General features: G+C 56.3%; 1 protein-coding gene across 1 annotated transcript in view; it reads left to right on the top strand.

The window, feature by feature from the left end:
* Nucleotides 1-3,463: 3,463 nt before the first annotated feature.
* Nucleotides 3,464-24,096, top strand: part of SH3PXD2B (SH3 and PX domains 2B) — a gene marked incomplete at both ends in the record, with an annotated part of 75,185 nt that continues 54,552 nt past the window's right edge. The window contains 2 exons of the mRNA XM_082323797.1: nt 3,464-3,535; nt 16,294-16,374. Coding sequence (XP_082179923.1) covers nt 3,464-3,535; nt 16,294-16,374 — 153 coding nt within the window. The remainder of the gene's footprint in view (nt 3,536-16,293; nt 16,375-24,096) is intronic.

The raw sequence follows: 24,096 nt of genomic DNA, 5'->3' as shown, positions 1-24,096 counted from the left end.
CGTTTTGCCGCATTAGCTGTGATCATCTCCAACCTCTGCTCGTTCCTGGGTGCTCATAAGCTGTCAGGCTGCAGTCGGTGCCCGGTGCTGTCGGGGTCCAAGAACGATGGAGTCGCTTCGGCAGGTTACAGTGCTGGGGAAGCAATGCCAATGCTTAAGTGCTTCTGATTGATTTTGTGCAGCCGCTTGGCTCCCCGCCAGCGTTCATAGGCCTGGAGTGGCTTTACGCTGGATGACATGGATAAAGTAACCCCCTCTGTGTGACAGGCTGCCTGTCTGATACACGATTTATACCAGATATGAAGGAATGGCCCGACGGCCCAGCAGCGTGTGCCACGGGGCCGCATCCATGGCAGCACACAGAGAGGCGCTGGAAGGGTGATGGCGGGAAACCAGGGCCTGGTCCCTGGGGCAGGGAGGTCCAAGGTGCTGTGAGAGCTCATTCATACATTTGCCTTTTGCTTGCCGTGTCACACGTCTCCACGTGGGGACCTTGTGGCACAGGGAAATGGATTTATCAGCAAGGGAATACCCAAAGGTTTCATGCACCCCTGAGAAGGGGAGGTGGCTCCTGCCACAGGCACAAAGCTTCCCCAGGCAAAGCACCGTCTGTGTCCCTCTGGGCTGGTTCAAGCTCAGGAGCGAGGTGTCCTTCACGGTGTCACCGCGTGGTGCTCATTCTGTCTCCTCTGGGTTCCCAGCTGCGGCGGTGGGGCCAGGATTAAAGGAAGGGGGAGGACGGCACGAAGGGCGCTGATGAAGGTGCACGGCAGCACGGTGCTCCGCAGCGGCTGGGGGTGGCCTTGTGGAGCGGGGTGCAGGGAACGGGCATGGTGGCTGTAAAAATGGGCAGAACTCGTCCCCCCCTCCCAAAGCCCCCATGCGGCTCTGTGCTAAAGTGACAGCCCGGAGACAGGATTTCTGTGGGTCTGTGGCCAGTACGAGATGACAGAAGCATGAGTAGGGATAAGGCTCCTTTTCAGAGCCATCTCATAGAGTTCCCCGCTTGCTTCTGCTGCGGGTCCTGACTGTCACAGCTCTCCTGCCCTGCTGTGCCGGGTCCTGCATGCGGGGTGCTGCAGCTGGTGGCACCTGGCACTCCGGCTGTTCATCGGCTGCTTGCCCAGCACGCCTCGCTGTCCTACACCACCTCTGTCTGCTGCAGCTATCGTTGCTTCTAAAGCTAGACCAGACAAATCTGGCAAGAAAACAGTTTGGCCCCTTCATGGATACTGCAGCTATAGGTCAAAATGCTCTCCCAATTGCATGTTCTCGATTTGCTCTTCCTAGCTGGGTCTTTTAATTTTTCCCCCTGCAGACTGGTCCTAGGGTTCACGGATAGTGAGTCCAAGGTGTCTGGGTGGTGGGCTTTGTGTTAACGTACAGCTGGATGGGGCAGCAAGATGATCAACCTGGCTATGTTGTTTTCAGTGCATGAAGGATGTAGGGTCAGTCTGTGCGCTCCTGTAAAACCAAATTACCAGCCTGCATCAGAGCAGCTCTGCATATACGCGCCAAATGCCCTGAGCGGAGTCGCCCTCTCCCCAGATGCCTGTTGGTCCCGCAGCCGCTGCGAACTGGGACAAACCAGCACCCGAAGCAGGAGGGATGGCTGCAGCTGTAGCATTCCTAACTCCATTGCCTTACTTAATTGCCCTCACCTTGCAACTTAACATCTATTGCGCTTTGTTTAGCCTGTTTCTGTGCTTCTTTTTGTGGTTTACATATCCAGTTACCTGCTTCTGCTATCCCTCTGCCCCCCTTCCCTGGCCTTTCAACCCTCAGCTCTTCAGGTTACACCCTCTGCGTTGCTCAGTTGCAGTGCCCTCAGCTGCTCTCTACCCTGGTTTCTCCTTTCAGCACATGAAGACCAATAATTGCTTCATTCCTCGCTTAATCCCCTTTTCTCCAGTGTTCCATGTCTCCTCAATGTACATTTCTTACCAGCGTGGTGCACAGCTGCTTGGGATGCTTTCCTGACCATCCTTTGGAGGATTCAGGCATCTTTCAGGGCTTTTACCCAGTAAAACTCTGTGTGCCCAAGCCTGGGCACTCTGCACATCGAAAGCTGCAGTTCTGCTGTCTGTTGGTGCTTTCCCAGGCTCTGACTCCTAATTAGTGCTTCCAGGTCCAGCCCCAGCATCCCTCATAAATGCCAGGGCTTTCCTGGTGGGAGAAGGCAGGGAGGGCTCTCGGGGCCTCTCCGGGGCCTCCTGCCCACCTACCTCCAACACGTCTGACTGAGGAGTGACAACGGGGCCGGGGCAGGGAGGGGAGCGATGGGCAGCTGGTCCACAAGCAAGCCAGCCCCGTGGTGGCACGCCAGCAGGCGTCGGGGAGGTCACTGGTGGCGTGGTGGCCCCTTCAGATGACCCAGCATCCTTCCTGCAGCCACCTCCTCTGCCGGGGCACCGCGGTCTTGGGCTCAGCTGAGGGGGAGGAGGACGAAGAGGAGCCCTTTGGGAGGGCGAGGGGGGCAATAAAGCCCTGGCATCCTGCCTGCGCCTCCATTAATTCTCTGGGGTGGTTGTAGCGAAGTCAACAGTATAAATAGGAGCCACATTTAAGGAGCTGCTAAAGAGTGAGATGAGTTGTTTATGATTAAATTAAATTCATATGAAAGTTAATGACCTGCCGGTGCGAGCCTTGGGTAACTTTATAATGTAATTAAAAGCCCAACGGGGAAGAGAGCTGTGGTTATGCCACGTGTCGAGGAGCTGCTGGGAAGACGGAGGCCGTGGGTGGCACTGATGTGAAGTGCTCGGTCTCTGCCTTGTCCCCTCCGCTGCCCCAGGGCAGAGCTGGGCGCGGAGCGAGGGGCTGGAGGGGAGGTGGGTGCCGCGGCTCAGCTCCCCGCGCCCGCGGAGCGCGGGTTGTCCTGGCAGGGCAGTGCTGGTGACCTGCCCGCACCGACAGCCAACAAAGCCGCCTTTTTCTGCCCAGTTCGCTCCCCGGACCCTTTAGGGATGCGGCTGTTGGCGACCCTGTCGGCACCGCCTCGGGGGCCCTTGCTCTGGGACAAGAGCCGGCAGAAGAATCAAAGCCTGGTGATGGAGCCCACGCGCGGCCCCGCCACGCCGGGCAAGGTGGGCAAGCGCGGACCCCCTGCAGCCCGCAGGGACCCCCTCCAGCCCGCAGCCACCCCCTGCGACGGGCAACCCGCTGCGCCCGCCCGAGCCACGGCCGAGCGCCGCGCCCGCAGCCGCCCGCGGGCCGGGCACGCGTGGGGCGGGCGGTGCCGGTCGCCCCTTTAAGCGGGCGGCGGCGGGGCCGCCCTCCGGCCGGGATAGGCCGGGGCGGGCCGGGGCCGCCTCCCGCCCTCGGCAGCGGGCGGGCGGCTCGGCTGGGCTCGGCGCGGCGCTGCAGGCTCCGGTCCCGGCTGCGTGCGGCAGTGCCTCCCCCAGCGCCGCTCCCCGCTTGGCCGCTGGCGCCGGGCTGCGAGGGGCAGCGGCAGAGCAGCGGCATGCCCAGGCGGAGCATCGCGGAGGTGAAGGTGCTGGACGTGCAGAAGCGGCGCATCCCCAACAAGCACTATGTGAGTGCCGCGGCGCGGCTCCGGGCGCCCCGCTCCGCTCCGCCGCGCCCGGCCCTGGGCAGACAAAGGCCGGGCGCTGCCGGCCCGCGGGCGGCTCCGCTCCCCCCCGGCCGCCCCGGCGGCGGGCAGCGGCCACGGAGCCCCGGGGCGGGCGGAGGAGGCGGAGGAGGAGACGGAGGAGGAGGAGGGGGGGGCAGCAGCAGCGCTGCCGGCTCTGCCGCCCCCGGCGCCTCCCGCGGGGGTCTCCCGGCGCCCTGCCTGCAGCGGGGGGACGCGGTGCCTCCCGCCGGAGCCCCGCCACGGGGGAGGCGGGCGGGGACATCGCCGCGGTGCGGGACCCGCCGGGGCGAGCGCCGGGAGGCGGCCGGGCAGGGCTGCGGGCGGGACGTTGCCGGGGGGCTCCCGGGGCCCGCACCCGGGAGGAGGGGGCGTCTGGGCCCCGCCGAGAAGAGCCCCTGCTTTGGTGAGGGAGCAGCGTTTGGCCGGGGGGCTCTGAAACCCGGCGGCTGCCGAGGCCCGGGGCAGGGGACCACCGGCCCCTTCCTCCTGCGCCCGGGCCGGTGCCCCGGCCCTGCGAGGCGTCCCCCCTGCCCCGCTGCGTGAGCTGCCCGGGGAGCGCGTTCCTGCATGCTCCAGGGCATCTCCAGACTTGTGGGTTTGTCTCTTTTTGAAGGGGTTGGGTTTGTTTTTTTTAAAATTTTTTTGTTATTTAAACTTTGGTGTGCTTCCAGGCGTCCGTGGAGACCTTGTGGGTGAATCCTGGCAACAACCATAAAACAAAGACCCAAATGTTCTCCCCACCCCGTTCGCCTTCGACCGGGGTGACCCAGTGACACACTGTTCGTGGCGCGTTCAGGTTATGAGGATGCGGTGTTCGCTCTGGCTGGAGTGCGTCGTGTCGGCAGAGCCGGGCTCCCTGAGCTCCTGGGAGATGGGGGGCTTCTCCAGGGCACCCCGGCCCGTTTGTGGCAGTGAGCAGCGGTCGGAGGAGAGCAGGGGGCAAGGCCAGCCCTAGCCAGGATGGAGGGGAGGGTAAAGGGGTGGCTGTTACCCCCTCCTCGCATCCAGGGATGTGATGTGGCTGCTGCCGCCCAACCCCTCGTCACCCCTCTTCCTCTCCTGCCCTGCCTGCGGCTTTATCAGCCCTGGCTGAGCCTGGCCCCAGCTCCGGACGCGCCCCCCTTCCTGCCGTGTCCATCCCAGACTTACTCATCGTAGCTGGGTTGTGCATCTGATCTGGAGGAGCGTGTACGTGAGGAGGTTTGCTGAGCTGCGTGCGCTTCTGTTTGTCTTGGCGGATCTGTTGCGTCGCCGTCGGGACCCGTAACGGGGCTCTGATGGGGTTGCCTGCGGCTGCTCCTCTGCTCTCCCTTCTGGGCCTTCCCATGCCCTGGCTGGGGCTGGGGGCTCCTTGCACCCATCCGGACCTGCGTCCCCACGGCTGGGACATGCACCCCAAGACCCAGACACAATCTGTTTTGGGCACTATCCCTGCTCACCTTCTACCCGCAGGCGAGGCGGGTGGAGTTGAGCATAGCACAAATAAACCCCGTGAGGCTGGAGATCTGGGACAGAGGGGTTTTCTAAAAAGAGAGACGGACGGCAGGGCACTGGAACAGAAGCTCCCGGGTGGTGGGAGAAGGTGGCCGCACACAGCTCGTGACAGCCAGCTGTGCAGCTCGGCCGCCTGCTCCCTGCTCGGCCGGCGGCCCCAGTCCGCTGACTCTAACCTTTCCCTGTACTTGTCTTGGCCCGAAACCCGGCCGCGCGGGGCTGAGCCCGGGGAGCGGCAGGCAGCTGGCAGGGAGCAGCTCCCCGGGGCAGCCCGGAGTGAACGTGAGCGCTCGCTGTGTTTGAGGGGATCAATAGGAACTCGGCAGATTCACAAAGCCAGTTAATTATATGGAATCAAAACCTTTTCTTTTTTCTTCTTCCTTCTCCTGCAAAGAGAGGGAGAGGAGGGGCAGCAAATAGTGGCTGAGTCATCTTACTTTAGACCATATCTGCTGGCACGCTGCAAATCCGAGTCAACCACAAAGCGTACATGTTAAACCCTTGTTCTCTGGTTTCTCATTGCTGAGCGTAAATGTGCTCTCCATCCCCTGGGGCAGCCGCTCGCTGTCCCCGGGGAGGCTGGCAGAGCCCAGTGGCTCTTCCTCCCATTGCCTCTGCGCTGGGCTAACCGGCGAGTGACCCGTACCGCTCGGGCTCGGGCTGCTCTCTGCGTCGGCGAGAGGCTTTTCTTTGCCGGACAAAGGTGCAGTTGTGTTGGCTGTAGTGAGGCCACAGCAGAAAGTCATGAATTCCAGTTTCCCAGAAAAGTGAGATCAAACCAGTGTTTCAAAGTCCTTATTGACGCCTGTGGTGGGGAGGGGCTGGAGGAAAGGCCAGCTCTATTCAGGCCGGCGTAGTTCACCCATCACCTTGGTAATCGACACAAAAAGGATTGTGTTGCCTGAGACAAAAACTTGTGGGTTTTCTTGCAGCTCTGATTTGAAGCAGGAGACACAATATTCCCCCAAACTGGGGGGCTTGGGCTGGGAGAGGACCTGGCAAGGGGCGGGGAAGGGTTTGGGTAGCTGGGTGCCAGCCCAGATGCATGAGTGGTGGGATTTGACTGGGGACCCGAACGCAGCCCCATGCCCTCCAACGTGCGCGTGCCCGTGAACGGCACCGGCTCAAATCCCAGTGCAAGAGAGCGTCAGCCTGGCGTGCTGCTGCCTTGCTGCTTCTCACAGCGTCTGGTGGCCGTGCTCCCCTGGGCGGTACACAGGGACAGCGGCGCGATTGTCCCGTCTGTCCGTCCTCCTTACCCTGGGGCAGCCCAGTGCCTGACGGAGGGTGGGAGGTGGGTTGTTCAAAGGAAGCCCAGGCCTGTGTAAAGCCGTTTGGGGACAGGGGAGATGGGAACAGCCTCTTGATTGCGTTCGTCCTCAGTGAGGTGTCAAACCCCTTGGTGGGCCCTGCGGTGAGCGCTGCTGGCAGGGTCAGGCTGAATTGCAGATAGCGGGAGGTGCTGCTCTCCGTGCAGGCAGCCTTGTGCTCCTGGAAGGTTTTTGCTGCCGTGGTGTTGGCGTGCTGCGAGGCCGACACGTCTGCTCCTGTTCTTGTCAAACCGACTCCGTGCACACACGTGGAAGGGCCGAGAGGGGAAGGATAACCGAGCTTCTTGCTCCGAGTGATGGGGACCTTGAAACCGCATCACGCTGTGTGGCCGCGGCACCTCTCCTGGGCTGCTAACCCCGGCTGCTTCAACTGCACTTGTGCTGCTTGTGTCTTTAAGCTTTTTTCACGGGCAGTACTGGGAAGGGGCAGCGAGAAATGGTCCTTTTGCAGGTGTTGGTGGCAGGATGCCCTGCTCTGGTCCTGTCGAGAGAGACCAGCTGAGCTCGGGATCTCGGTGGCCCGCCCCAAGTGAAGAAGGGGACTCGCATCCTTCAGGCAGTGGCTGGAGGGTCGCCTTGCAGTGACATTTCCCATCCAGTCCTACGTGAAGCCATTACAGCCCGTGCCCCTCAGGGACGCTGCTGGCCAGGGCTCCGGGGCCACGCTGCAGATCTGAAAAGGCAAAGTCCAAGAGCAAAGTTTAAAAATAATCATTCTGGGCGACAGAGTAGCAGACTGTCACTTCTATGGTCTGGCCAAGTCTCAAATTCTGATAAATGAATGTTTATTCAGAAAAGGCCCAAAACAAAGCCATAGTTGAAATGGACTAAACTTTCCTTTAAAGGACTTCACGCAGTATCTTTTTATAGTTTTGTGTTTGTTATTCTCTAGTACAAGTCCCTAAAATAAAGCTTTTTCCTACTAAATCCAGATTTTGGTTGGTTTTTTTTCCCTTAGGCAGGCTTCAGGACCTTTTGTTTTAACACAGCTGTGATTTGTGTGTTTTGCTCTATGTGTTAGTCACAATGGTATTGAATCACATCTTCATTTCTACCATCCCATCCACCAAGAACACTTCCAGAGTTCATATAGTTTTAAATGGTTGCTCCAGAGCACAAACCAAAAATCTATATATGCATCCGACAGGAAAGAAAGCGCAGCCCGCTCTTTGGTTGTGGTAGTTCATTAGAAAATCTGGACAAGGCTCTTGCAGGACTTCCTTCCCTGGCCTCCATGCGCACATGTAGCACTTTGAAAAAGGGAAATTTAAACAAAGTGTGTAGCATACGTTTATTTTGCAAGCTCAGTTAACAAGATTGCAGACTTTAAACAAAGTGACTACCTGTGCATATTGAGCCACCTCATTTGCGGCAGCTGCCTTGCAAAAGTACAGTGCGTGTTGGAATCTGGTGCCTAGATGATAGCATCTATAGATGTTTTAAAACAAGTGACGAAAAACACATTCAAAAAGTAAGTGTATTATATTTCTGATGTGTAATTGGTGACGTGATGGTAGGTGTCTTGTTCCTTGTAGTGGTGAAGCCGTTCATGGTTTCGTTCGTTGTCCAACCCAACCCCGTTGCTTATCTGGAACTGATTACGGAGCATTCAGAGTGCTTGCATGGCAAGAGGAGGAGGGCTGCTGATCTATAGATTCAGTCGTTCTTCAGTGCCTTGTATGTATAGAGCAGATGATGTCTCCTGAAGAACGCGTGTCCCGTGGACCTGTGTGCCGTGGGCCCCTGGTCCTGACTTGCCCAGCTGAAGCCGAGCTCTGTGGGGACCTGGCGCGGTATCGCCTTGTACAGCTGCGGTATTTCTGCCGCTGTGAATCGTGGCGGTTGCTTGGCCTAAGAAGGGCATTGGGGGATGCCCCCCCGTGCCACGCTCTCTGGGGAGCGTGACCATGCTCTTGGTATGGTGGGAATGTCCTGTGGGGAACCAAAGGAGCGGGGTGCGTTTAGACTGAGGGAGCAGGAGGTTAAAATGAATAGTGTGAGATCCATCCAGGGGCTGTTAACTAAACTAGGAATGAAAGAGAGCAAAGCAAAACCCGAATGTATGAAGTAAGGCTGAAGCCAGGAAGCTGGAGTCTCTGTCACGGCAAAGAGTTTCTGAGCATCAGTGGCCCCCGGAGGTTTGTGGGCTTTCTCAGCATCCTCAGCAGTGTTTTGCTGCCGTGTCTTGCAGTTCTGCTGTATCTCATCCCGTTTCCCGTCAGCTGGCCGACGCTCTCCCGCCCGGGGCAGGCCACAGGCAGGGCACTTGGAGCCCGTAGCTGGTAGAAATTCGGCCCCATCCTTGCGCCTGGCCCTGCTCTGCTGCGCAGCGTTACAGAGCCCGTCGATCCTTCCTTCCCCCTCGCCTCTCGAGAGAGCTGGGGCTTGAGGGAGCGCTGCTGGCGTTGTGGATGAAAACCAACACTCAAATGCAAACTCGCCTTTGTTTTTCTTCCCTAGTCATGTTACTTAGGGCTGTTGAAAACCTTGAATGTCACTGTTCAGCGCAAGGGCCAAATCTTGCCTGGCACACGGCCACTGAGGCCGGGTGCAGCTCTGTGCGGAAAGCTGGTGCTCGTACACGGTTCCAGCAGTGAACTTCGGTGCAGGGGCCACCCATCGCCTCTGCCCGCTTGGAGGTCTGGTGACCTTGGTCCCTCGCAGCTTTGCTCTGGTGGGTATCTCTAACTTCCAGCTGTTTCACGTGGCAGTGGGAAATAGGAAACAAATGAATCCATACGTTTGACCTTCAGTGCGACTCAGAGCAAACAAGCGGGTGCATACGTTGTACGGCTGGGGGGTCTGCGCCGCGGCTGAGCGGGGCTCGGTGGGTTGTCCTTGGGTCCCCGTGCTTGGTGTAACCCCGCGTGCAAGCACTTCATCCCGGCAGCTTTGGCTGTGTGCTCAGGCAGCACTGTGCCCCGGCGAGCTGCACGATAGCAGAGCGGGAAGAGCTGTTGCTCGCTGGGGTTTTAGGGAGGGTACGGTCAAAGGGATGAATCAGAGTGCGGGGAGGTGGCTGCTTTGTAGTCCTGGATGCGTGGGCAGATGAGCTTGGGTTATTTGCCGTGGCGGTGAGGATGTGCCTGTCCTCGTGTTGCCTGCGTCCCTGTTACCCAGCTCCTCCCTGCACCTCTGACTTGTTGCTTCTGCCTCTCTCCTCTGCTAGATCAGAGGGACCGCAGCAGCATCCCCGATGCCCTGCCGTTACCGCTGGGATTGCTTCTCCGTGCCTTTCCCAGTGCCGTCTGAACCGGCACAGCCCTTCTCCCAGCTCTCCCTGTCCACAGAGCAGGAGCAAGGGGTGACAAGGTGTCTGGGGACGCAGCAGGGGGATGGCTGTCCCCCTCCCACTCCGAGCTTCGCTGTCCCGTGGCGCAAGAGCCCGCAGGCTCCCCTCCCCAGCCCCGCACGCCTGCGGCAGCGAAGGCTGATGGAGAGGGGCCAAGCACAGCAGCTCACCGCCAAGAACTTTCTTTGTTTCCAGCCACCTCCCTCCTTTTTTTTCTTTTCCTCTTACAATTTCCCACTCCCTTTTCTATATTAAACCCTGCTCTGGTTTGGCTCGGTCCCGCAGCTGCTTCGGTCTCTCTGCCCCTTTGAATTTCTTGGCGTTCCTTTCTCGTGGCAGTGGCCGAAGCCAGGGGACGAGGCTCTCGCATTGCTTTCCCGTGTTTCGGGGTTGGGGGGGAGTGCGGGTGGAATAGAGAGACTGATGCTTTTTCCCCTCTGCTGGCGAAAGATGCTTTAAATATGCGAAGGTTTCCACAGAGAGGTTTATTGTACATAGTCTCCCTGGGCCTGAGACCACACAGGCTCAAACCCATTGGAAACAGCTCCGCCGACAGCTCTGCCTCTGCTGGAGGCTGTTATGTCTGGCTTTGCTGTAGGAGCTGTGCTGAGTGGTGGGGGGACCTACGCTGATGCCCGTCGGTGGCGGGTGGGCAGAGCTGCCTGTCCCTGCAGCCCCGTGGAGGCGTCTTTCCAACGGAGCGTGGCGTTGCTTTGCGCCCTGCCGTCGCTCACCCGCCTCTGCTGGGGCTGGCGTGGAAGCGGGAGGGTCTCGGGGTGCGGGAGCTCAGGGATGCTTTGGGGCCGGGGAAGCTCAGGGCTTGCTGCGGAGCCGGCCAGGGAGGGCTGTGCTGTGCCAGGGAGGGCTGTGCTGTGCCAGGGAGGGCTGTGCTGTGCCAGGGAGGGCTGTGCTGTGCCAGGGAGGGCTGTGCTCTCCAGGGAGGGCTGCTGGTGGGTTGTTGGCTCGCAGGGCTGTGTCAGTAGGGGTGTGCTGCTCCTGGGCTCGAGCTGCCGTGGCTGGATGGTGCTGAGCTCTGGGTGGACTTGCGGCCTCGTTCAGCGGTGTGCTGGGTGCCAGGCAGAGAGCTCGTAGGCCAGCCAGCAGCTGCCCTCTCCCCAAAGCCTTACTTGTGGGCTTTTTGTGTGGCCCCGCCAGCCAGGATGCCTTGCAAGTCTCCTTGGAAAGCTTGGGAAAACTCCTCCTGTGGGAGGAGAGAGGCCGAAAGTGTAGCTCTTCATTTTTCTGCAACTTCAGTCTGCCTTTTTCCTACTCAAATTTAAGCAGTCCAGGCTGGTCCCCAGGTCGTGTTTTGTGCGTGTCCGTCGTGTGTTTATGCAAGGAGTACAGAAGCGATTCTTCTAGGAGGCTGCACAGCCTCATGTTTCAAGAACGGGAAACTGTTTCTGTTAGGTTTTTTTTTTTTAGTATCTTCTTAATTCCATGGCCTCAAGTCAGCCGCTTGAATCATCTGCTCTCTCTAGCCGCGTTGTTGTATGGGACAACGTGCCTCCTGGGGAAGGCGCAAGACTGAGGGCTTGTGACGGACTCCAGAGCCCTCGGTCCCTTTGAGCCGTGGAAGTCACCAGCAGCCATTGCTATCTGCAGCACCGAGGCTCGTTATCAGTCCCTGGAAAAATACTTCTGGGGTCCGACAGTTCCCAGGGTTTATGCTTGCTACTTCATTTCTTCAATAGGAAAAAAAAATTAAATCTCTGGCTGCCCTTTCAGATAGAGATAATCTGCGCTGGCTTCTCGTCCCCTCTGTTCTCGTGCTCTAGTCCCTGTGACTCCGACCGCTCTGGACGTGCATCTGAGCTGGCTCCTGCAGCCTCCCTGCTCTTCTGGCGATGCCTGACGTGGGGAGGGGTGTCTGCATCTCCCTCCGGCGTTCACCCGCTGCGGGCTGCCCGCGAGTTTCCCCCGGGGCTGCAGAGCCCTTGCTGCCGCGCGAGCTGACTGGCAGCTCGCATTGACAGCTCTGTTACGGCTGGCCAGGTGCCATCTGCATTTCTTTTAGCAACCTGTCAGTTTTTGACAGTTCCCTTATGAAGGTTTTCAGTCCCGTTTTCCACTGGAGAACTCCACTGAGTTCTCCCTCAGAGCTGCTTCTTCTGAGATGCCGGGGAGGGGAGAGCGGGGCAGGGATGCTGCGGGGACCGAGCTCGTGATGCCCGGCAGGGCGGGCTGCAAGATCCCCGGGGCCTTTTTTTCTCATCTTTAATTTCTGTTTAGGGCACTCACTTTCAAATACGACCAAGGAGAATCCCGGGCGACAGAGGTCCTGATGGTAAATTTCTCAATCAGTAGTTTTTAAGTAGTCGGTATGTGGCCAGTTACTTGTAGGGAGTTTGAGGAACTTGGGGAGTTTGGGAGCCAAATCCCCATGGTGTCTGTCGGAGTTCAGCCTCTTGCATCTGCAGGTTTCCATCTTCTGTGAAGGATAAGGATATGATCCGCTTCTGCCCTCCAAGGGACAGGAGCACGGGGAGCATTTGACGTTAATGTGAAGTGCTGCTCTCCTCCGCGTTAACCAACATCCACCTGCACTCCAAAACTGCCCCAGGGCCCCTGCCCACCCCGTGAAAAGCCCCCCGGGAGCGGAGGGCAGGCCTTGTTTCCTTGCTTTGCTTTTCGCTGCAGCTCCGGAAGGTTGTGCCGCCGGGAACTCCTGCTCCGTAACTCAGCTTGCTGCAGCGTGGGCCTGCGGTTTCACGGCAGGAGGGCAGGGGAGCTGGTGGCTGGAGAGCAGCGATGGGGGCTGAGGGTGCCTGCATGGGGCTTGCTTAATCCTGAAAGCAGAATTTTGAGTGTATCTGAGTGACCCTGAAAGCTTGTACCCCTCCTCTGTGCCTTGCTCTAGTGGGACAGATGCTGTGAGCCGCATCTCGAGGATTTCAGAAGCACGGGCATGAATTTCGGCTCTGCTCCCCTGCCCTGTGGCTGAAACGAAGCTAAGGAGGGTTGAGCCCTGGTGATTTCTGCCTGTTCCGAAGCTCTGCCTGGCCCGTTGCCTTCAGGCATCAGACCTAGCTGTGGGGTTTGACGTGGCACGTGTGCACCAACGTAGGCTGGAGCCAACGTAGGCTGGAGCAGAGCAAGGGATGGAGGCTCTCGGGCTGGGATCGGGGCAGGCATCCTTTCCGGAGGGAGGGAGGGGAGCTGCCGGTTCCTGGGTTTCACCGAGTCAGCTAGTTCCCTCCACAGTGCAGACCCCGCCGCTGGCCCGGGAAGGGCTGTAAATATTTAGATAGCTCTGCCTGTTGGTTTTGGCCATGGGCCCATCCCACGTGATGGGGTTGCAGAGCCCCCCTCCTGGACCTGGCCGCCCGCCGCCTCCCTGCCATCTGCTCGGCTCTCCCCACCCCTGGAGGAAACGGCGGAGCGGGACCTGAGCAGCGGCGGACCCCCGTTCCCGGCGGTGCTCCCTGTGGGTGCGCGTCCCCGAAGCAGCGCCGGCTGCAGCCCCGGGAGATCCCCTCGCCCTTTCCATGGAAAGGGGCCTGCTGGTGGTTTCTCTGTGTTATTTCTTTGAAGGAGCGTAGAAATCGGAGCTGGAGAAGACCCATGAAATAACTGTTTCCACATGCCCTCACCCACACAGCTGGGCTGGGAAAAAGCCCGTCCTCGGAGCAGCCTCTGCAGGACCAAGGGTTGTGGGAGCGGGCGATGGGGTGGCTCCTGCCGGGACAAAATGGGGTTGGTTTGGGCTGCTGCTCCGTGGTGGGGGCTCCTGGCAGGACACGGTGCAGTGCCGGGCCAGGAGGGGAAACTTCAGACCAAGTGCAATGCTTTCAAAACTGTTTCAATCACTGAAAGTGTCTTCCAAAAGCACCTGAGAAAGGGATGTGCGGGTGCTTGTGGTAGCTCGGTGCCTCATCATCTCCAGTCCCTGTGAAAACCATTGCTGGGTGGCTGACTGCACCGTTCATCCCTTTCAGAATCTGCGCTTTTGTTGTCAGTTGAGAGCACCTGAGTTACGCTTTCCGGTGTCTTTTTTGTCCCTGTGACAGCAGGGACTGGATTGGGTATTGGCAGAGACCGAGACCTGTGATGGTTTTGGCTAACAGAATACCCCAGTGGGATGGGGCCATCAGAGCGAAGGACGAGGGATGTTCACAAGGAGAGAGGAAGCCAGCTTTACCGAGACCGTGTTTTTATAGATTCTGAGGAGCTCCTGTTCCTGTGGGCTTCCCCATCTTTTCTGCTTTCCACAAGTAGGTGAAGAGATACCGCTGGAGACCTTTCTGCTGCGCAAATGGGGTGTGCAAGGAACGGTTATCCGGACTCCAGGGAAATCTGCATTTCAGCAAAATAGAAGTGAGCTCATCGGTTGGGAGAAATGCGCCTTCCCTCAATTGCAAAGGGTATAATAAAGCCTGGTGTGCCCTCAAATCTCATGGCTTTATTACCCTTAAGAGCTTTGAATTCATTTTGGCTTGAGCAAATCCACATCCTGATTAAAATCCCAGTCTAATAAGCTGTTGACTCCAAATAAAGGCAGGATGGGAATAAACAATGAAGAAAAGTTGGCTCTTCCTCCTGCCCCAGTGGAAGGCTTTCTCCAGGCAGGCAGCCAGCAGTGATATAACCCCGTAAAGTGCTGTAGACTGGTAAGAAAGCTGGGATATCAGCTGAGCTTCCAACCAAAATGAGCTCATGCTGGCCTGCCGGCAAGTCCTGGGGAGAGGGTAAAGGCAGCCTGGACGCTTTCTTACCGTCAAGTTAACGCTTAGTTGGCTGATGGTAGGGTGGTGACTGTACGGATGCTGTCAGATACTTCAGAGGCCACGTCATGCAACTTTACCAGTTTTCACTGCAAATGGTGGTCAGCCAGGTTGTCCCTGACCCGTTGAGGTCTAGAAGCATGTTCTTGAATGGGTATTGTGCCTGACCCCGTGCTGAGCACTTGTCAAGCCACGTTTGGTGATAAACAAGCACAGTGTCCGCGCCTCCCGTGTAGCAAATCATGGTCCATCCAGGTCTCCGCAGGCGCTACAGATGCTGTCTTGCAGAGCCCTCTCTCTTCCTTGTGTTAATATGCAGAAAGCGCAGGTCTTTCAGCTCAACAAAAGGGTTTGTGAATGAAAGGAGAGGACTGTGGTTAGCTGAATAAGGCCTGTGAGGTGACGCCGAGCGATTCGCGTTTTGTCTGGGAGAGGGTGGTGGTGCCTGTGACACCCGGCCAGCCCACTGCAAGTCAGCAAAGCAGTCCCAGCTGTGCTTGGGCTGATCATCTGGTTTAAGAAAAGTGGTCACTGAATCGCTGGGTTGAAAGTACTGAAGTTTTTTATTTTAGCAGCAAGAACTTGCTTCATCTTGCTGCCTCTTAATTTGGAAGTGATTCCACTGGGAAGAGTTTGTGGTTCCTCGGAGCCTCCTCACCTTGGTGGGTTATGCAGCCCCCTGAGCAGCAGAGTGGCCTTTCGATTCGATTTTCAGTACAGCATTCGAGCAGGTTTGAGGAGCTCAAATAATTTAGCGTTGTGCTATCCATTTGAGTCTTTTGGTGTTTGAGTTTGGAGATGGGGCTGGGATGTTGGTCACATTCCAGCATCTGGAATAATGTGCGCCTGTGTGGGAAACCTTGTGAAACCCTTAAGGGATTCTGTTTTAAATACCGTAACACCAGCATCCTAAGAGCCTTCACGCTTCATTATGTTAACTGGAGTTCCAGCAGGTCCGTTCATCTGAGCTTCTCAATGTTTTGTTCCTGCTTCAGTGAATTGATACTTGAGTTTGTGGTGGAAATAAGCAGGACGTGAGATTCAGGAGAAAAAAGGAACGTGCCCTTGTTCTGCTTAGTCAATCTGTTATCAATTAGTAAAGGCTGAGGTTTGCATCACTTGAGTGTTACGCTGGCATCTCGTCAAGGGTCATCTTTGGTTTCTGCGAGCAACAGGCAAGGACTTAAGTCAAGTAATTGCCCAATTCTGTTGTTTGGTTGTTGTCTTTCATAGAAGAATAAAAAAACCTGGGTTGGGTGTTGTTTTGTATTCATCACCAGTAAAAGCCTGGCCATACGGTCTGTGAATAACCTGCCATTACTAGGGTTGATTGTGTAGCATTTTAAGGAACAGGAAGGTAATTTGCACCCCAGCAAATTTAAGTAAACAAAACCTCAGAGCTGCTTATGGAAGAGCAGAGGGAGTTTTGAACCTCGTGGGTTTGCGTTCTCGCAAGCAGGTTTGGGATCTCAACGTCAATCTTGATGCTGCAGCCATAGATGCGATGGCCGAGGCGTAGTTATTAATGCGTAATGTGTCTGTGTCTGGAGAGACGTCAACTGGTTTTACATAGAAGTGCCCTTTCACGGCCAATGTGTGCCCCTATTTAGGGATAGGGAGCTGTCTTAGTTCACAACTATCAATAAGCACTTCGCAGACAGTTAAGTTGCAGCAGTGGAGCTTACTAAATTAATCTTACATACTTTCTAGTATTGCTGAAATGACTTTAAGTGGTCCCATGAACGCCCCTGGTTGATGCCCAGCCGCGCGGGCTGCCTTGGCAGCTTTAGCAGCGTTTGGGTTGCGGTGCGGGTTGTTGGGTCACTCCTCTCTGATTTCTTCCTCTCTTCCCTGCAGGTGTACATCATCAAAGTCACCTGGTCCAATGGGTCCACAGAAGTCATATACCGACGGTACAGCAAGTTCTTTGACCTGCAGGTAAGCATCTCACCAGTTCTTGGGTTTTTGACTTTGGAGGGTCAAAAGCTGTGGTCACTTGAGAAGCGCGGTTTCTGCCTTACACTAAGCATGCCCTTTGTAATCTGCCAGAAAATGTTTTCATCTGAGGAAACTTAAACGCAAATCCTTGAAAAAAGCAAGAACAAGGCAACCTCAAAAGCTGAGCTCTTCGCTCCAGTGTGCTTGTGCGTCAGTGGGGACACCCTGGGGCTTTGGTGTGCCCCAGTGTTGAAGTTCTGCTGTCTGGACTAAATGCATGCAGGGCTGTGTAGGGGTGTTTCAATTCCTGCATCCGAAATCTGTGCAAGTGGTGGGGATTTTGTTGGGGTTTTTTGTTTGCTTTGGGGGGGATTTTGTTAAAGTTAGGCCCAAATTGCATTCCTGTGGAGCTAATACCATGCCTTCCCCAGCTGCTGGGAAAGCGGCAAAACAGGGCTGCTGCTGAAGAGCACCGATTCCCTGGGTGCGTGCCGCGCTGGCTGGTGTTCCGGGGAGCGGGGAGATGCCCGCTGCCGTGCCCTGCCAGCCCGGAGGGCAGCTGGCAGCAGCCGCTTTAGCAATTACCTCCTGGTGCAGGGGGCAGCCGGGAAGGAAACGGAGCCGAGAGGGAGGGAGGAGGCTGGAAAGGCAATTGGGACAGGCTGGGTTGCAGAAAACTGAAGCTGCTGTTCTGGGCGAGCAGGCAAAGGGTGTTTTCCACCCCCTCCTTGGTGGAGATGAGCCAAGGGGTCTGGCTGAGCTTCATGAGCCAAAACACAAACCGAGCTGCTGGAACAGGCTCTGTGCAGATGAGAAAGGAAAATGCATGAAGTGATCTATGGACTGGCAGCAGCTGCCAGAAGAGCCACTGGCACGGCCCTCCTGGCCCGTGCGCGGGACTGGGAGAGGAGCTGGGCACCCTCTGCCTCCAGCGACCCGCTCGCGTGAAGTTGGGCATCGCTACAGGCTTTATTTGAAAGGGTGCTGTGGTTGCCCGGGAATGAGGATGCCTTTCTGAAATCTCTGCATCCAGACACAAATACGCTGCTAAAATTATAGCACATCTGGGCCTGCCCAGCAAAGCAAGCCCATGGGGAGCCAGATGGCTTTCCCAGGTTCAGCTGGTCAGCTGGCTTCGGGTCAGCCTGCGAAGCCTGGGATCGTGCGAGACAGCTGCTCGCATCGGTGGTGCCCTGCCCGACAGGGCACCTTCTGCAGAGCCGTGGCCGTGAGGGTGACCATGCTGAGTAAGCCCTGGCCAGCCAGCGAGAGCCCGGCTTTGGCAAGACCCTGGGTGTCCTTGCCCTGCCCCGTGCTGCTGTCCCGCAGCATCGTGCCGGGCAGGGTGAAGTCGGGTGGCACGGGCGGCTGCTGGTGCAGGCAGGGGTTAAGCTGTGTGCAGCTGCTTGTGTAACCAAGGAAATATTAAAGCAAATAAACAGGGAACAGCTGTTGGGCCGCGGCCAGGGCTGGAAGGAAATGGAGCTCGGTGCTTCCTTCTCCGCAGCATCTCCTCTTCACTGGTGCTCCACGGTGGTGGCCAAGCTCACACCGTCGTTTTCTGCAAGGGGGGCACAGTCTTTTGGGGTTTATATGTGATAAACCGGTGCCTCCAGCTGTGCCGTTTCGCTGGGCTGCCTTGCCCCTCGTAGGGAAGGACATGTAGGGAAATGGTGGCCATCCCTCTTCTCTTCCTCCCCTTCCATCTTGGCTGGAGCTGTGCACGCTCCTGGATGGAAAGCATCGTCACTGGAGGCTGTCTGGATCCAGAGACTCAAACTGGCTCTGCAAAACACCCTGCAGCACCTTTAGAGGCAGAGGTGCTTTTTATATATCTATATCATGGTGCAGATGGGAAAGTTTAAAGCAAACATCTCCCCCCTTCCCTGTTCCCTCCAGCTTCTTCTTAAAACAAACAAACAAACAGAAAAGTAACCACTCCTTTTTGGCTCTGTTGAAAGAATGAATGAAACTGTGGTTTTTCCCTTCCTTCCCCCTTATCGCACATGCTTCCTGGTGTCCTTATTTTAAACTTGTGGTGCAGTACAGTGGAAATTGGATTGAAAGGCGAGGAGTGAAACAGATCCTCTTAGCACAGTGGAAAAAAATGCTCTAGGTAGGCTTGGTAGCACTGACTGTTGCTGTTGCTGGAGGCCTTTATTATATGACTGTTGGATGATTCTATGCCAATTTTAGCTCTTTAGGCAGAAATTTTCCATGCTGGAAATTATTCATGCCTCCGGTTATTTAAAAAAAAAACCAAAACCAAAAAACCCCACAGAATAACTGATTGGCTAAAATGGTTTGGCTGCTTCTGAAAACACAGTAAGAGGGAAAAATATTTTTCCGGGGTCCAGTTCTGATGATCTTTTTGATGCGTTGGAGGAAGAATTGGAAACTTGAGTTGCAGGTGAGCCCTGTGTCAAGAATCTGTCTTTAATGTTACCCAGTGAAAATCCATCCAAATGTATTCATACTTATGGCCTTGAGCAATCACAGTACACGCGTGTTTGGGTAGAGGTATTTGTTAATTTAATATCTGTGTTCCCAGTGATGCTGGCTGCACTTTCCATGCTCCTGCCAGAAGCTGAGTAGGGTTTTGTTTTTTCAATAGCAGCTCTGCCACATTCGGGCGAAGGTTGGTGCACCTCGGTTGGTTTGCTCTCGGTCACCCTCCTGCTGAGCCCAGGCAGGCAGAGGAGGAAGCCATTTGGTCCAAGCAGGCGAGAGGAGGAGAACTGGGGGCTGGTGGGGGCTGGTGGCGGCGGGCCCCCGGGCGGAGGCGATGCTGCGGTTCGGAGCAGCCCAGGCACGGTCCTGCGAGTGGCTGGGGATTTTCTCCTGATGTTCCCTGTGGGGCCACAGCTGAATCGCTTGTCACCTTCCATTGTGGCCAAACAATTATTTTAGGAGTAGGGCCAAGTAAAACACATGCACGCTTGCTACTGACAGCCCTGCCGGCTAGCCTGCTCCCACTGCAACCGGAGGGCAAAGCGTCCTTCCCTCCCCAGCCAGGCAGGAATGACACTCAAAACACAAACTGCCAGCTCAGCTGAAATGGGGGTGAAGCCTGGAGTTTGCCCAGTGCTGGTCTCTGCCTCTGTCTGGATGCAGAGATGTCAGACCAGCCACGTTCCCCGTACTGGAATGGGGAATCTCAAAAGCCACCTTGCTGTCCCTCTTCTGCAAAAGTCCTGGTTTATAGCTCATCGCTGTAGCAGCCTTTCCAAGCACCACCCTGCTTTTCTCTTCCAAGGGGGGCAAGACCTCCTCTTTCTGCCGAATTACCTGCTTTCATTCCGTTGACGACACCATGGGCCGTCCGCTGTCATGCAGGAGATTGTCACCCCTCTGTAAGGGCTGGTGACCGATGTTTGCTCTGCAGTTCAGCTCGTGTGTCCCAGCACGAGGCACAGGCTGCTTCCTCCTGGTCCCGCTGCAGCGTTTTGAGCAGACGCAGTGGTGGCCCTCGTCCCCTGGGAAGCGCGCAGGTCGTCCCCTCTCCTGCTCTGGGGTCATCACGGAAAGGCTGGGCGTACCGTGCTGGGCGGTGAGACTGGGAAGGGAATGCTTAAGACAAGGAATACCTCCACCTCCTATACGCTGCTCATTGCAGGAGGAAACCTTCAGCGACCTGGGCAGTGCTCAGGAGCATTTTTGCTGCGTAGATCCTCTGTGCTCAGGTTCCTACCACCTCTCCTTGCTTTCTCCATAAATGTTTTCCGTCGCATGGCAATTTATGTAAGAGCAACTTTTTAGGGATTAAAAACCAAGCCCTAGGTGAAATTGTAATTCTAAAGTTTGAAACCTCAGGTTAACCATATGATCTGTAGTAAATTTGTAACTACAAATACTAAACTCGGTTCTGTATGAATCCCTTGGCTGGAGGAATGATTTCCTTCGAATAGGATCGAGGCTCTTTCATAACACTCGGTATGCCAGATGTGAGCTATTGGGAGCAGATGGATGCTGTTCCTAAGAAATAAAGGCAGTAAGATTGATGCTAGCACGGATGCCAGTTGTATTCTGGACACTAATTGGGGCTGGCAGGTACTCTGGAAATGTTAGCTGGCATGGAAGCTGGTAATCAGATATGTGAGCGGCTGTCGCCGGTGGACAGAGAGAGAGGATCAGGGTCTTGCGTGCCTGAGAGATGCTTCCAGCCCCGCTGGCGGGGGAGAGCCATGCAGTGGCTGCAGGGCTCCGCTGGATCACATCGGATGCATCACTCGGGAGGAGGTTAACAAGTCTCTTGGAAGGATCCTCTTGAAACCATTGGCTGTAAGGAGCGACACTGTTGGTTAGAGAACAGATACTGGCTTGTATTTTGTGTTTTTTATGGAAACCCCCAAAAAGAAACATATTTTCCCCACTCTGTAATTATGAGCTCATCAGCCACGGTGGTAGTCGTTTCAAGTCTTCATGTGACTAAGAGCCACTGTTGTCTCGCTATCCTCCTAAAACGTCCTTGCACCCAAACCCAGCCCTTTCACACCTTCCCTGCTGCCACCAGACGCCCGTGCTTTCCCCGGGCAGGAGCCCCGCTCCACGTCCTCAGCCTCCTCTGCCTGTCGGCGGCAGCCACCCTCTCCTCGGCTAGGAGTCTTTGCCTGGCTGTTTTCAGTCCTGCCTTGTTTTGCGTCCTGGACAGCAAGGCTTGTGTCTCCACAGTGGGCTGTGGAGCGATCGGTCACAGCGAGCTGCTCGCGAGCTGTGATGGAGCTGGGTCTCGAACCTCCCCCTTGGAGCAGGCTTTGCCGTTCGTGCCGTGTCCTGCCTTCTCGCCACCGACACAGTAGCTTCTCCCCTGGCAGGCAGCTGCAAGCCCTTAAAAATCAAATTGCCATTCAGGGGTGCCCTCCCTGGGACAGGTTACCCCAGGGCTTTTCCCCGTCAGTCAGAAACCTTTCCGTCAGTCCTTGTCCCAGCTGAAGGCTGTAGGAGGGGGTGATGCTGTGTGGCTGCTCCTCTGCACAGAGGTTTAATTTTGAGCCAAGGGATGGAGCCGTGACGTAGGCTGGAGTAAGTGTGCTTGCTGTGCGATCAGAGACAGAAAAATTGAGAATTTTAAGCAACCTTAAAAATGGCTCTGGCTCTCGCCCCCACTCCTTTCTGCAGGCACATCGAGTGTGTTTCCCAGTCCTCTCGTTTGTCCATATGTTTAACAAATCCTTCAGGTTCTTAGCTGGAAACTTTCAGCTTTGACCCACCTGGAGCGATGTCATCTTGGAGAGAGTCCTGCAGCCCTCAGGCCAACAGCTTTCTGTGTAACGCAAAAAACCCAGGCTGTTGAAGTGGTGCCTACTTTTATGAGAAAATTGGCAGAAGGCAGCGGTCTGTGCATGTCGTCTCGATGTGGAAGACAGATCAGCCCTTCTGGAGGGGGTTCTTCACCTGTTGTGGACGTGCAGTCTCCAGGCAAAGACGGGGAGGGGGGAAAGTCAGTATCTCGGTAATTCAGACTGTTTTTAAACAAAACACTACATTAAAACAGGCTCAGAAGATACTAGCTGGCACATAGAGAAGAATTGTTCTCATCAGCCTGTTTCAAGCAGTTGGACTCTTGAAAAATTATAATGAGCCTCATGCGTTGCTTCCAGTACTGCGAGCCCCGTGCTCGCCTTCCTCCGCCTGCACTCTTCCTCCTCCTCTGCTCTTTAAGCTGGGCTCCTGGCAGGGCACACGGTTCACAAAGGTGAAGTAAGCCTTATCTCAGTTCTCCAGATGTGGAAAGCAAGGGGCAGGCGTGCTAAGCAACGTGCACTGAACAGCACGAGGCTCCTCCAGGTGGGAACACAAGCCGAGGCACCGCTTAGATTTCACCTCTCTCTTGGGTCGCGCCTGGTCCTGGCGGCCTCTTTGATGAAAAAGCCCTCAGGCAGCTCAGCCTTAGATATGGATGTCTTTTTGTGTCCAGGGATTGTAAACAGGGCTCTTTCGATAGCTATTTCGTAACAGGAATCTTATTTCAACACTTTGGGGGTTTCTTTTTTCTCCAGGGTTTATGGAGTTCAGCAAAATTCTGCGCAGTTGCGTGTGCAGTGTACTTTGTGGTTTCACTCCACCACAAAAATAAATCACCAGGATCTCGCTTTTAGACAGCTGGATCATGAAAGACAGGCCCTTGCGTGACCAGGGGCGAGAAAAAAGCCACAGCTTCCTACGGTGAGGTTCCTGCTACAAAGCACTGACGACTATTTTTGCCTCTGTGCCCAGACTGCACTGAGAGTCGTGAGCTTAAGCACCATGTGCAGAAGTATAGAAATAGTGAATTACCGTAATTGAGCTTGAAAGAAGAAGAAACACTTTCCATTAAATAAGGGCTACCTCTGTCTGTAGAAGAAACAGCCGGTATTTTTCCAGCAGTGCATCAAAGATCTTCATCCTTCTCCTCTCTCCCTCCACAAAGAACATGTACAGTCCAATGCACTTCAGCCTAGTTAAAAGTTGGCTCCTTAATTTCTTCTCTCTCCAAATGCCTCCCATTTATAGCTTTCCAGCATTTGGCAGCCAGGAACCAGCGCGTTCCCGTGCGTGCTAGCGCCAAGGCAGGTCAGTGGAGTTATAATCGGCTCTAGCTGGCACCCCGACTCGCTGCCGCGTTCTGCCTGGCAGCCGAGCGGGGCTGCGAGCTGCCGAAAGCCGTGCCTGCCCCTGGCAAACGGCGGCCCGTCCTCCCCGCGCGTGGGGTGAAGGTTCCCAGGGCCAGCGTACACCTGGGGCGAGCGCGGCGGCACCGAGCAGCGCGTGTCTGCGGCGGAAATCCTTTTCAGTTCTCGTAGCTAAAGCCTTTCTCGAGCGGCTGCTGGGGAACAGCACTTGATGATTTTTGCTTTATTCCAAGCTGATGGCCAGCATTTGCCCTTTCCTTTCGCTCCGAGTGTGCAGCTCCACAGGCTGTGTCTGCACCCTTGCCAGGTTTCTGCAATCCTCCCTCTTGCCTCTGGAACAATTTTGCTTCTTGCTGGTTTGCTGTGAGCCCTGAGGGCTCCCGCTCACCTCCTGGCTCCCATCTCCACCCGCTCCCATCAGATGGTTCCTGCTTGTTCCCAGGCTCATCGCCTGGCACTGCCGTGGTGGCCCCATGGCGAAGGAGGGCCGGCTCCTGAGCCCATGCTCTGGTCATTCGTCCCTCTTGGCACCCCCGGCCTCCTCCCCTCTGGAAACCTGGCGGAGCAGCCGGAGGAGACGGCGTTCACAGCCTTTGCTTCCCAGCCCTGGGGGAAGAGCACCCCGCGGGAAGCATCGCTTGGTGGGTGCGATCCGGAGGGGAGCTGTGCTGAGGGTAACCCTGGAGGGGGGAGGCAGAAAGATGGGGTGGTTAAAACAGCTCCTCGGGGACAGAGCTAAGATCTCTTGCTGACAGTCCAGCGTGGTTTTATTTGGTGAGGCTTTTGGTAACGTGGTGTTGTCCTGTAACAGGAGGCGAGGGGTTACACCCCTCTCCTTGTCTCAGGGGTGAGCAAAGGCCCTTCCCCTCCCCACTACTTAATGAAAAAGCCCTGGAAATTCGGCTGTCCCCTGGCTGGGAGGGCTGAGCGGGATCCCCAGGAGGGCAGGAGCTCACCGGTGGCCCCTCTCCTGCCCACTGCCCGCGGGCTCGGTGCCTGGGAGGTGCCCAGGGCCGCGCCGCCGGTGCCTGCCTGGAGCCGGTTGTGGCTGGGGGTTTTGGTGAGGTTTGCGTGGGTCTGGGCTGACGCGAGCCCCAGCGTCTCCACCGTG

The sequence above is a fragment of the Platalea leucorodia genome (assembly GCF_965183815.1).
Source record: "Platalea leucorodia genome assembly, chromosome: 11".
Taxonomy (NCBI): Eukaryota; Metazoa; Chordata; class Aves; order Pelecaniformes; family Threskiornithidae; genus Platalea; species Platalea leucorodia.
Note: the sequence above shows the minus strand (reverse complement) of the source record. Positions and strands in the feature narration are given on the sequence as shown.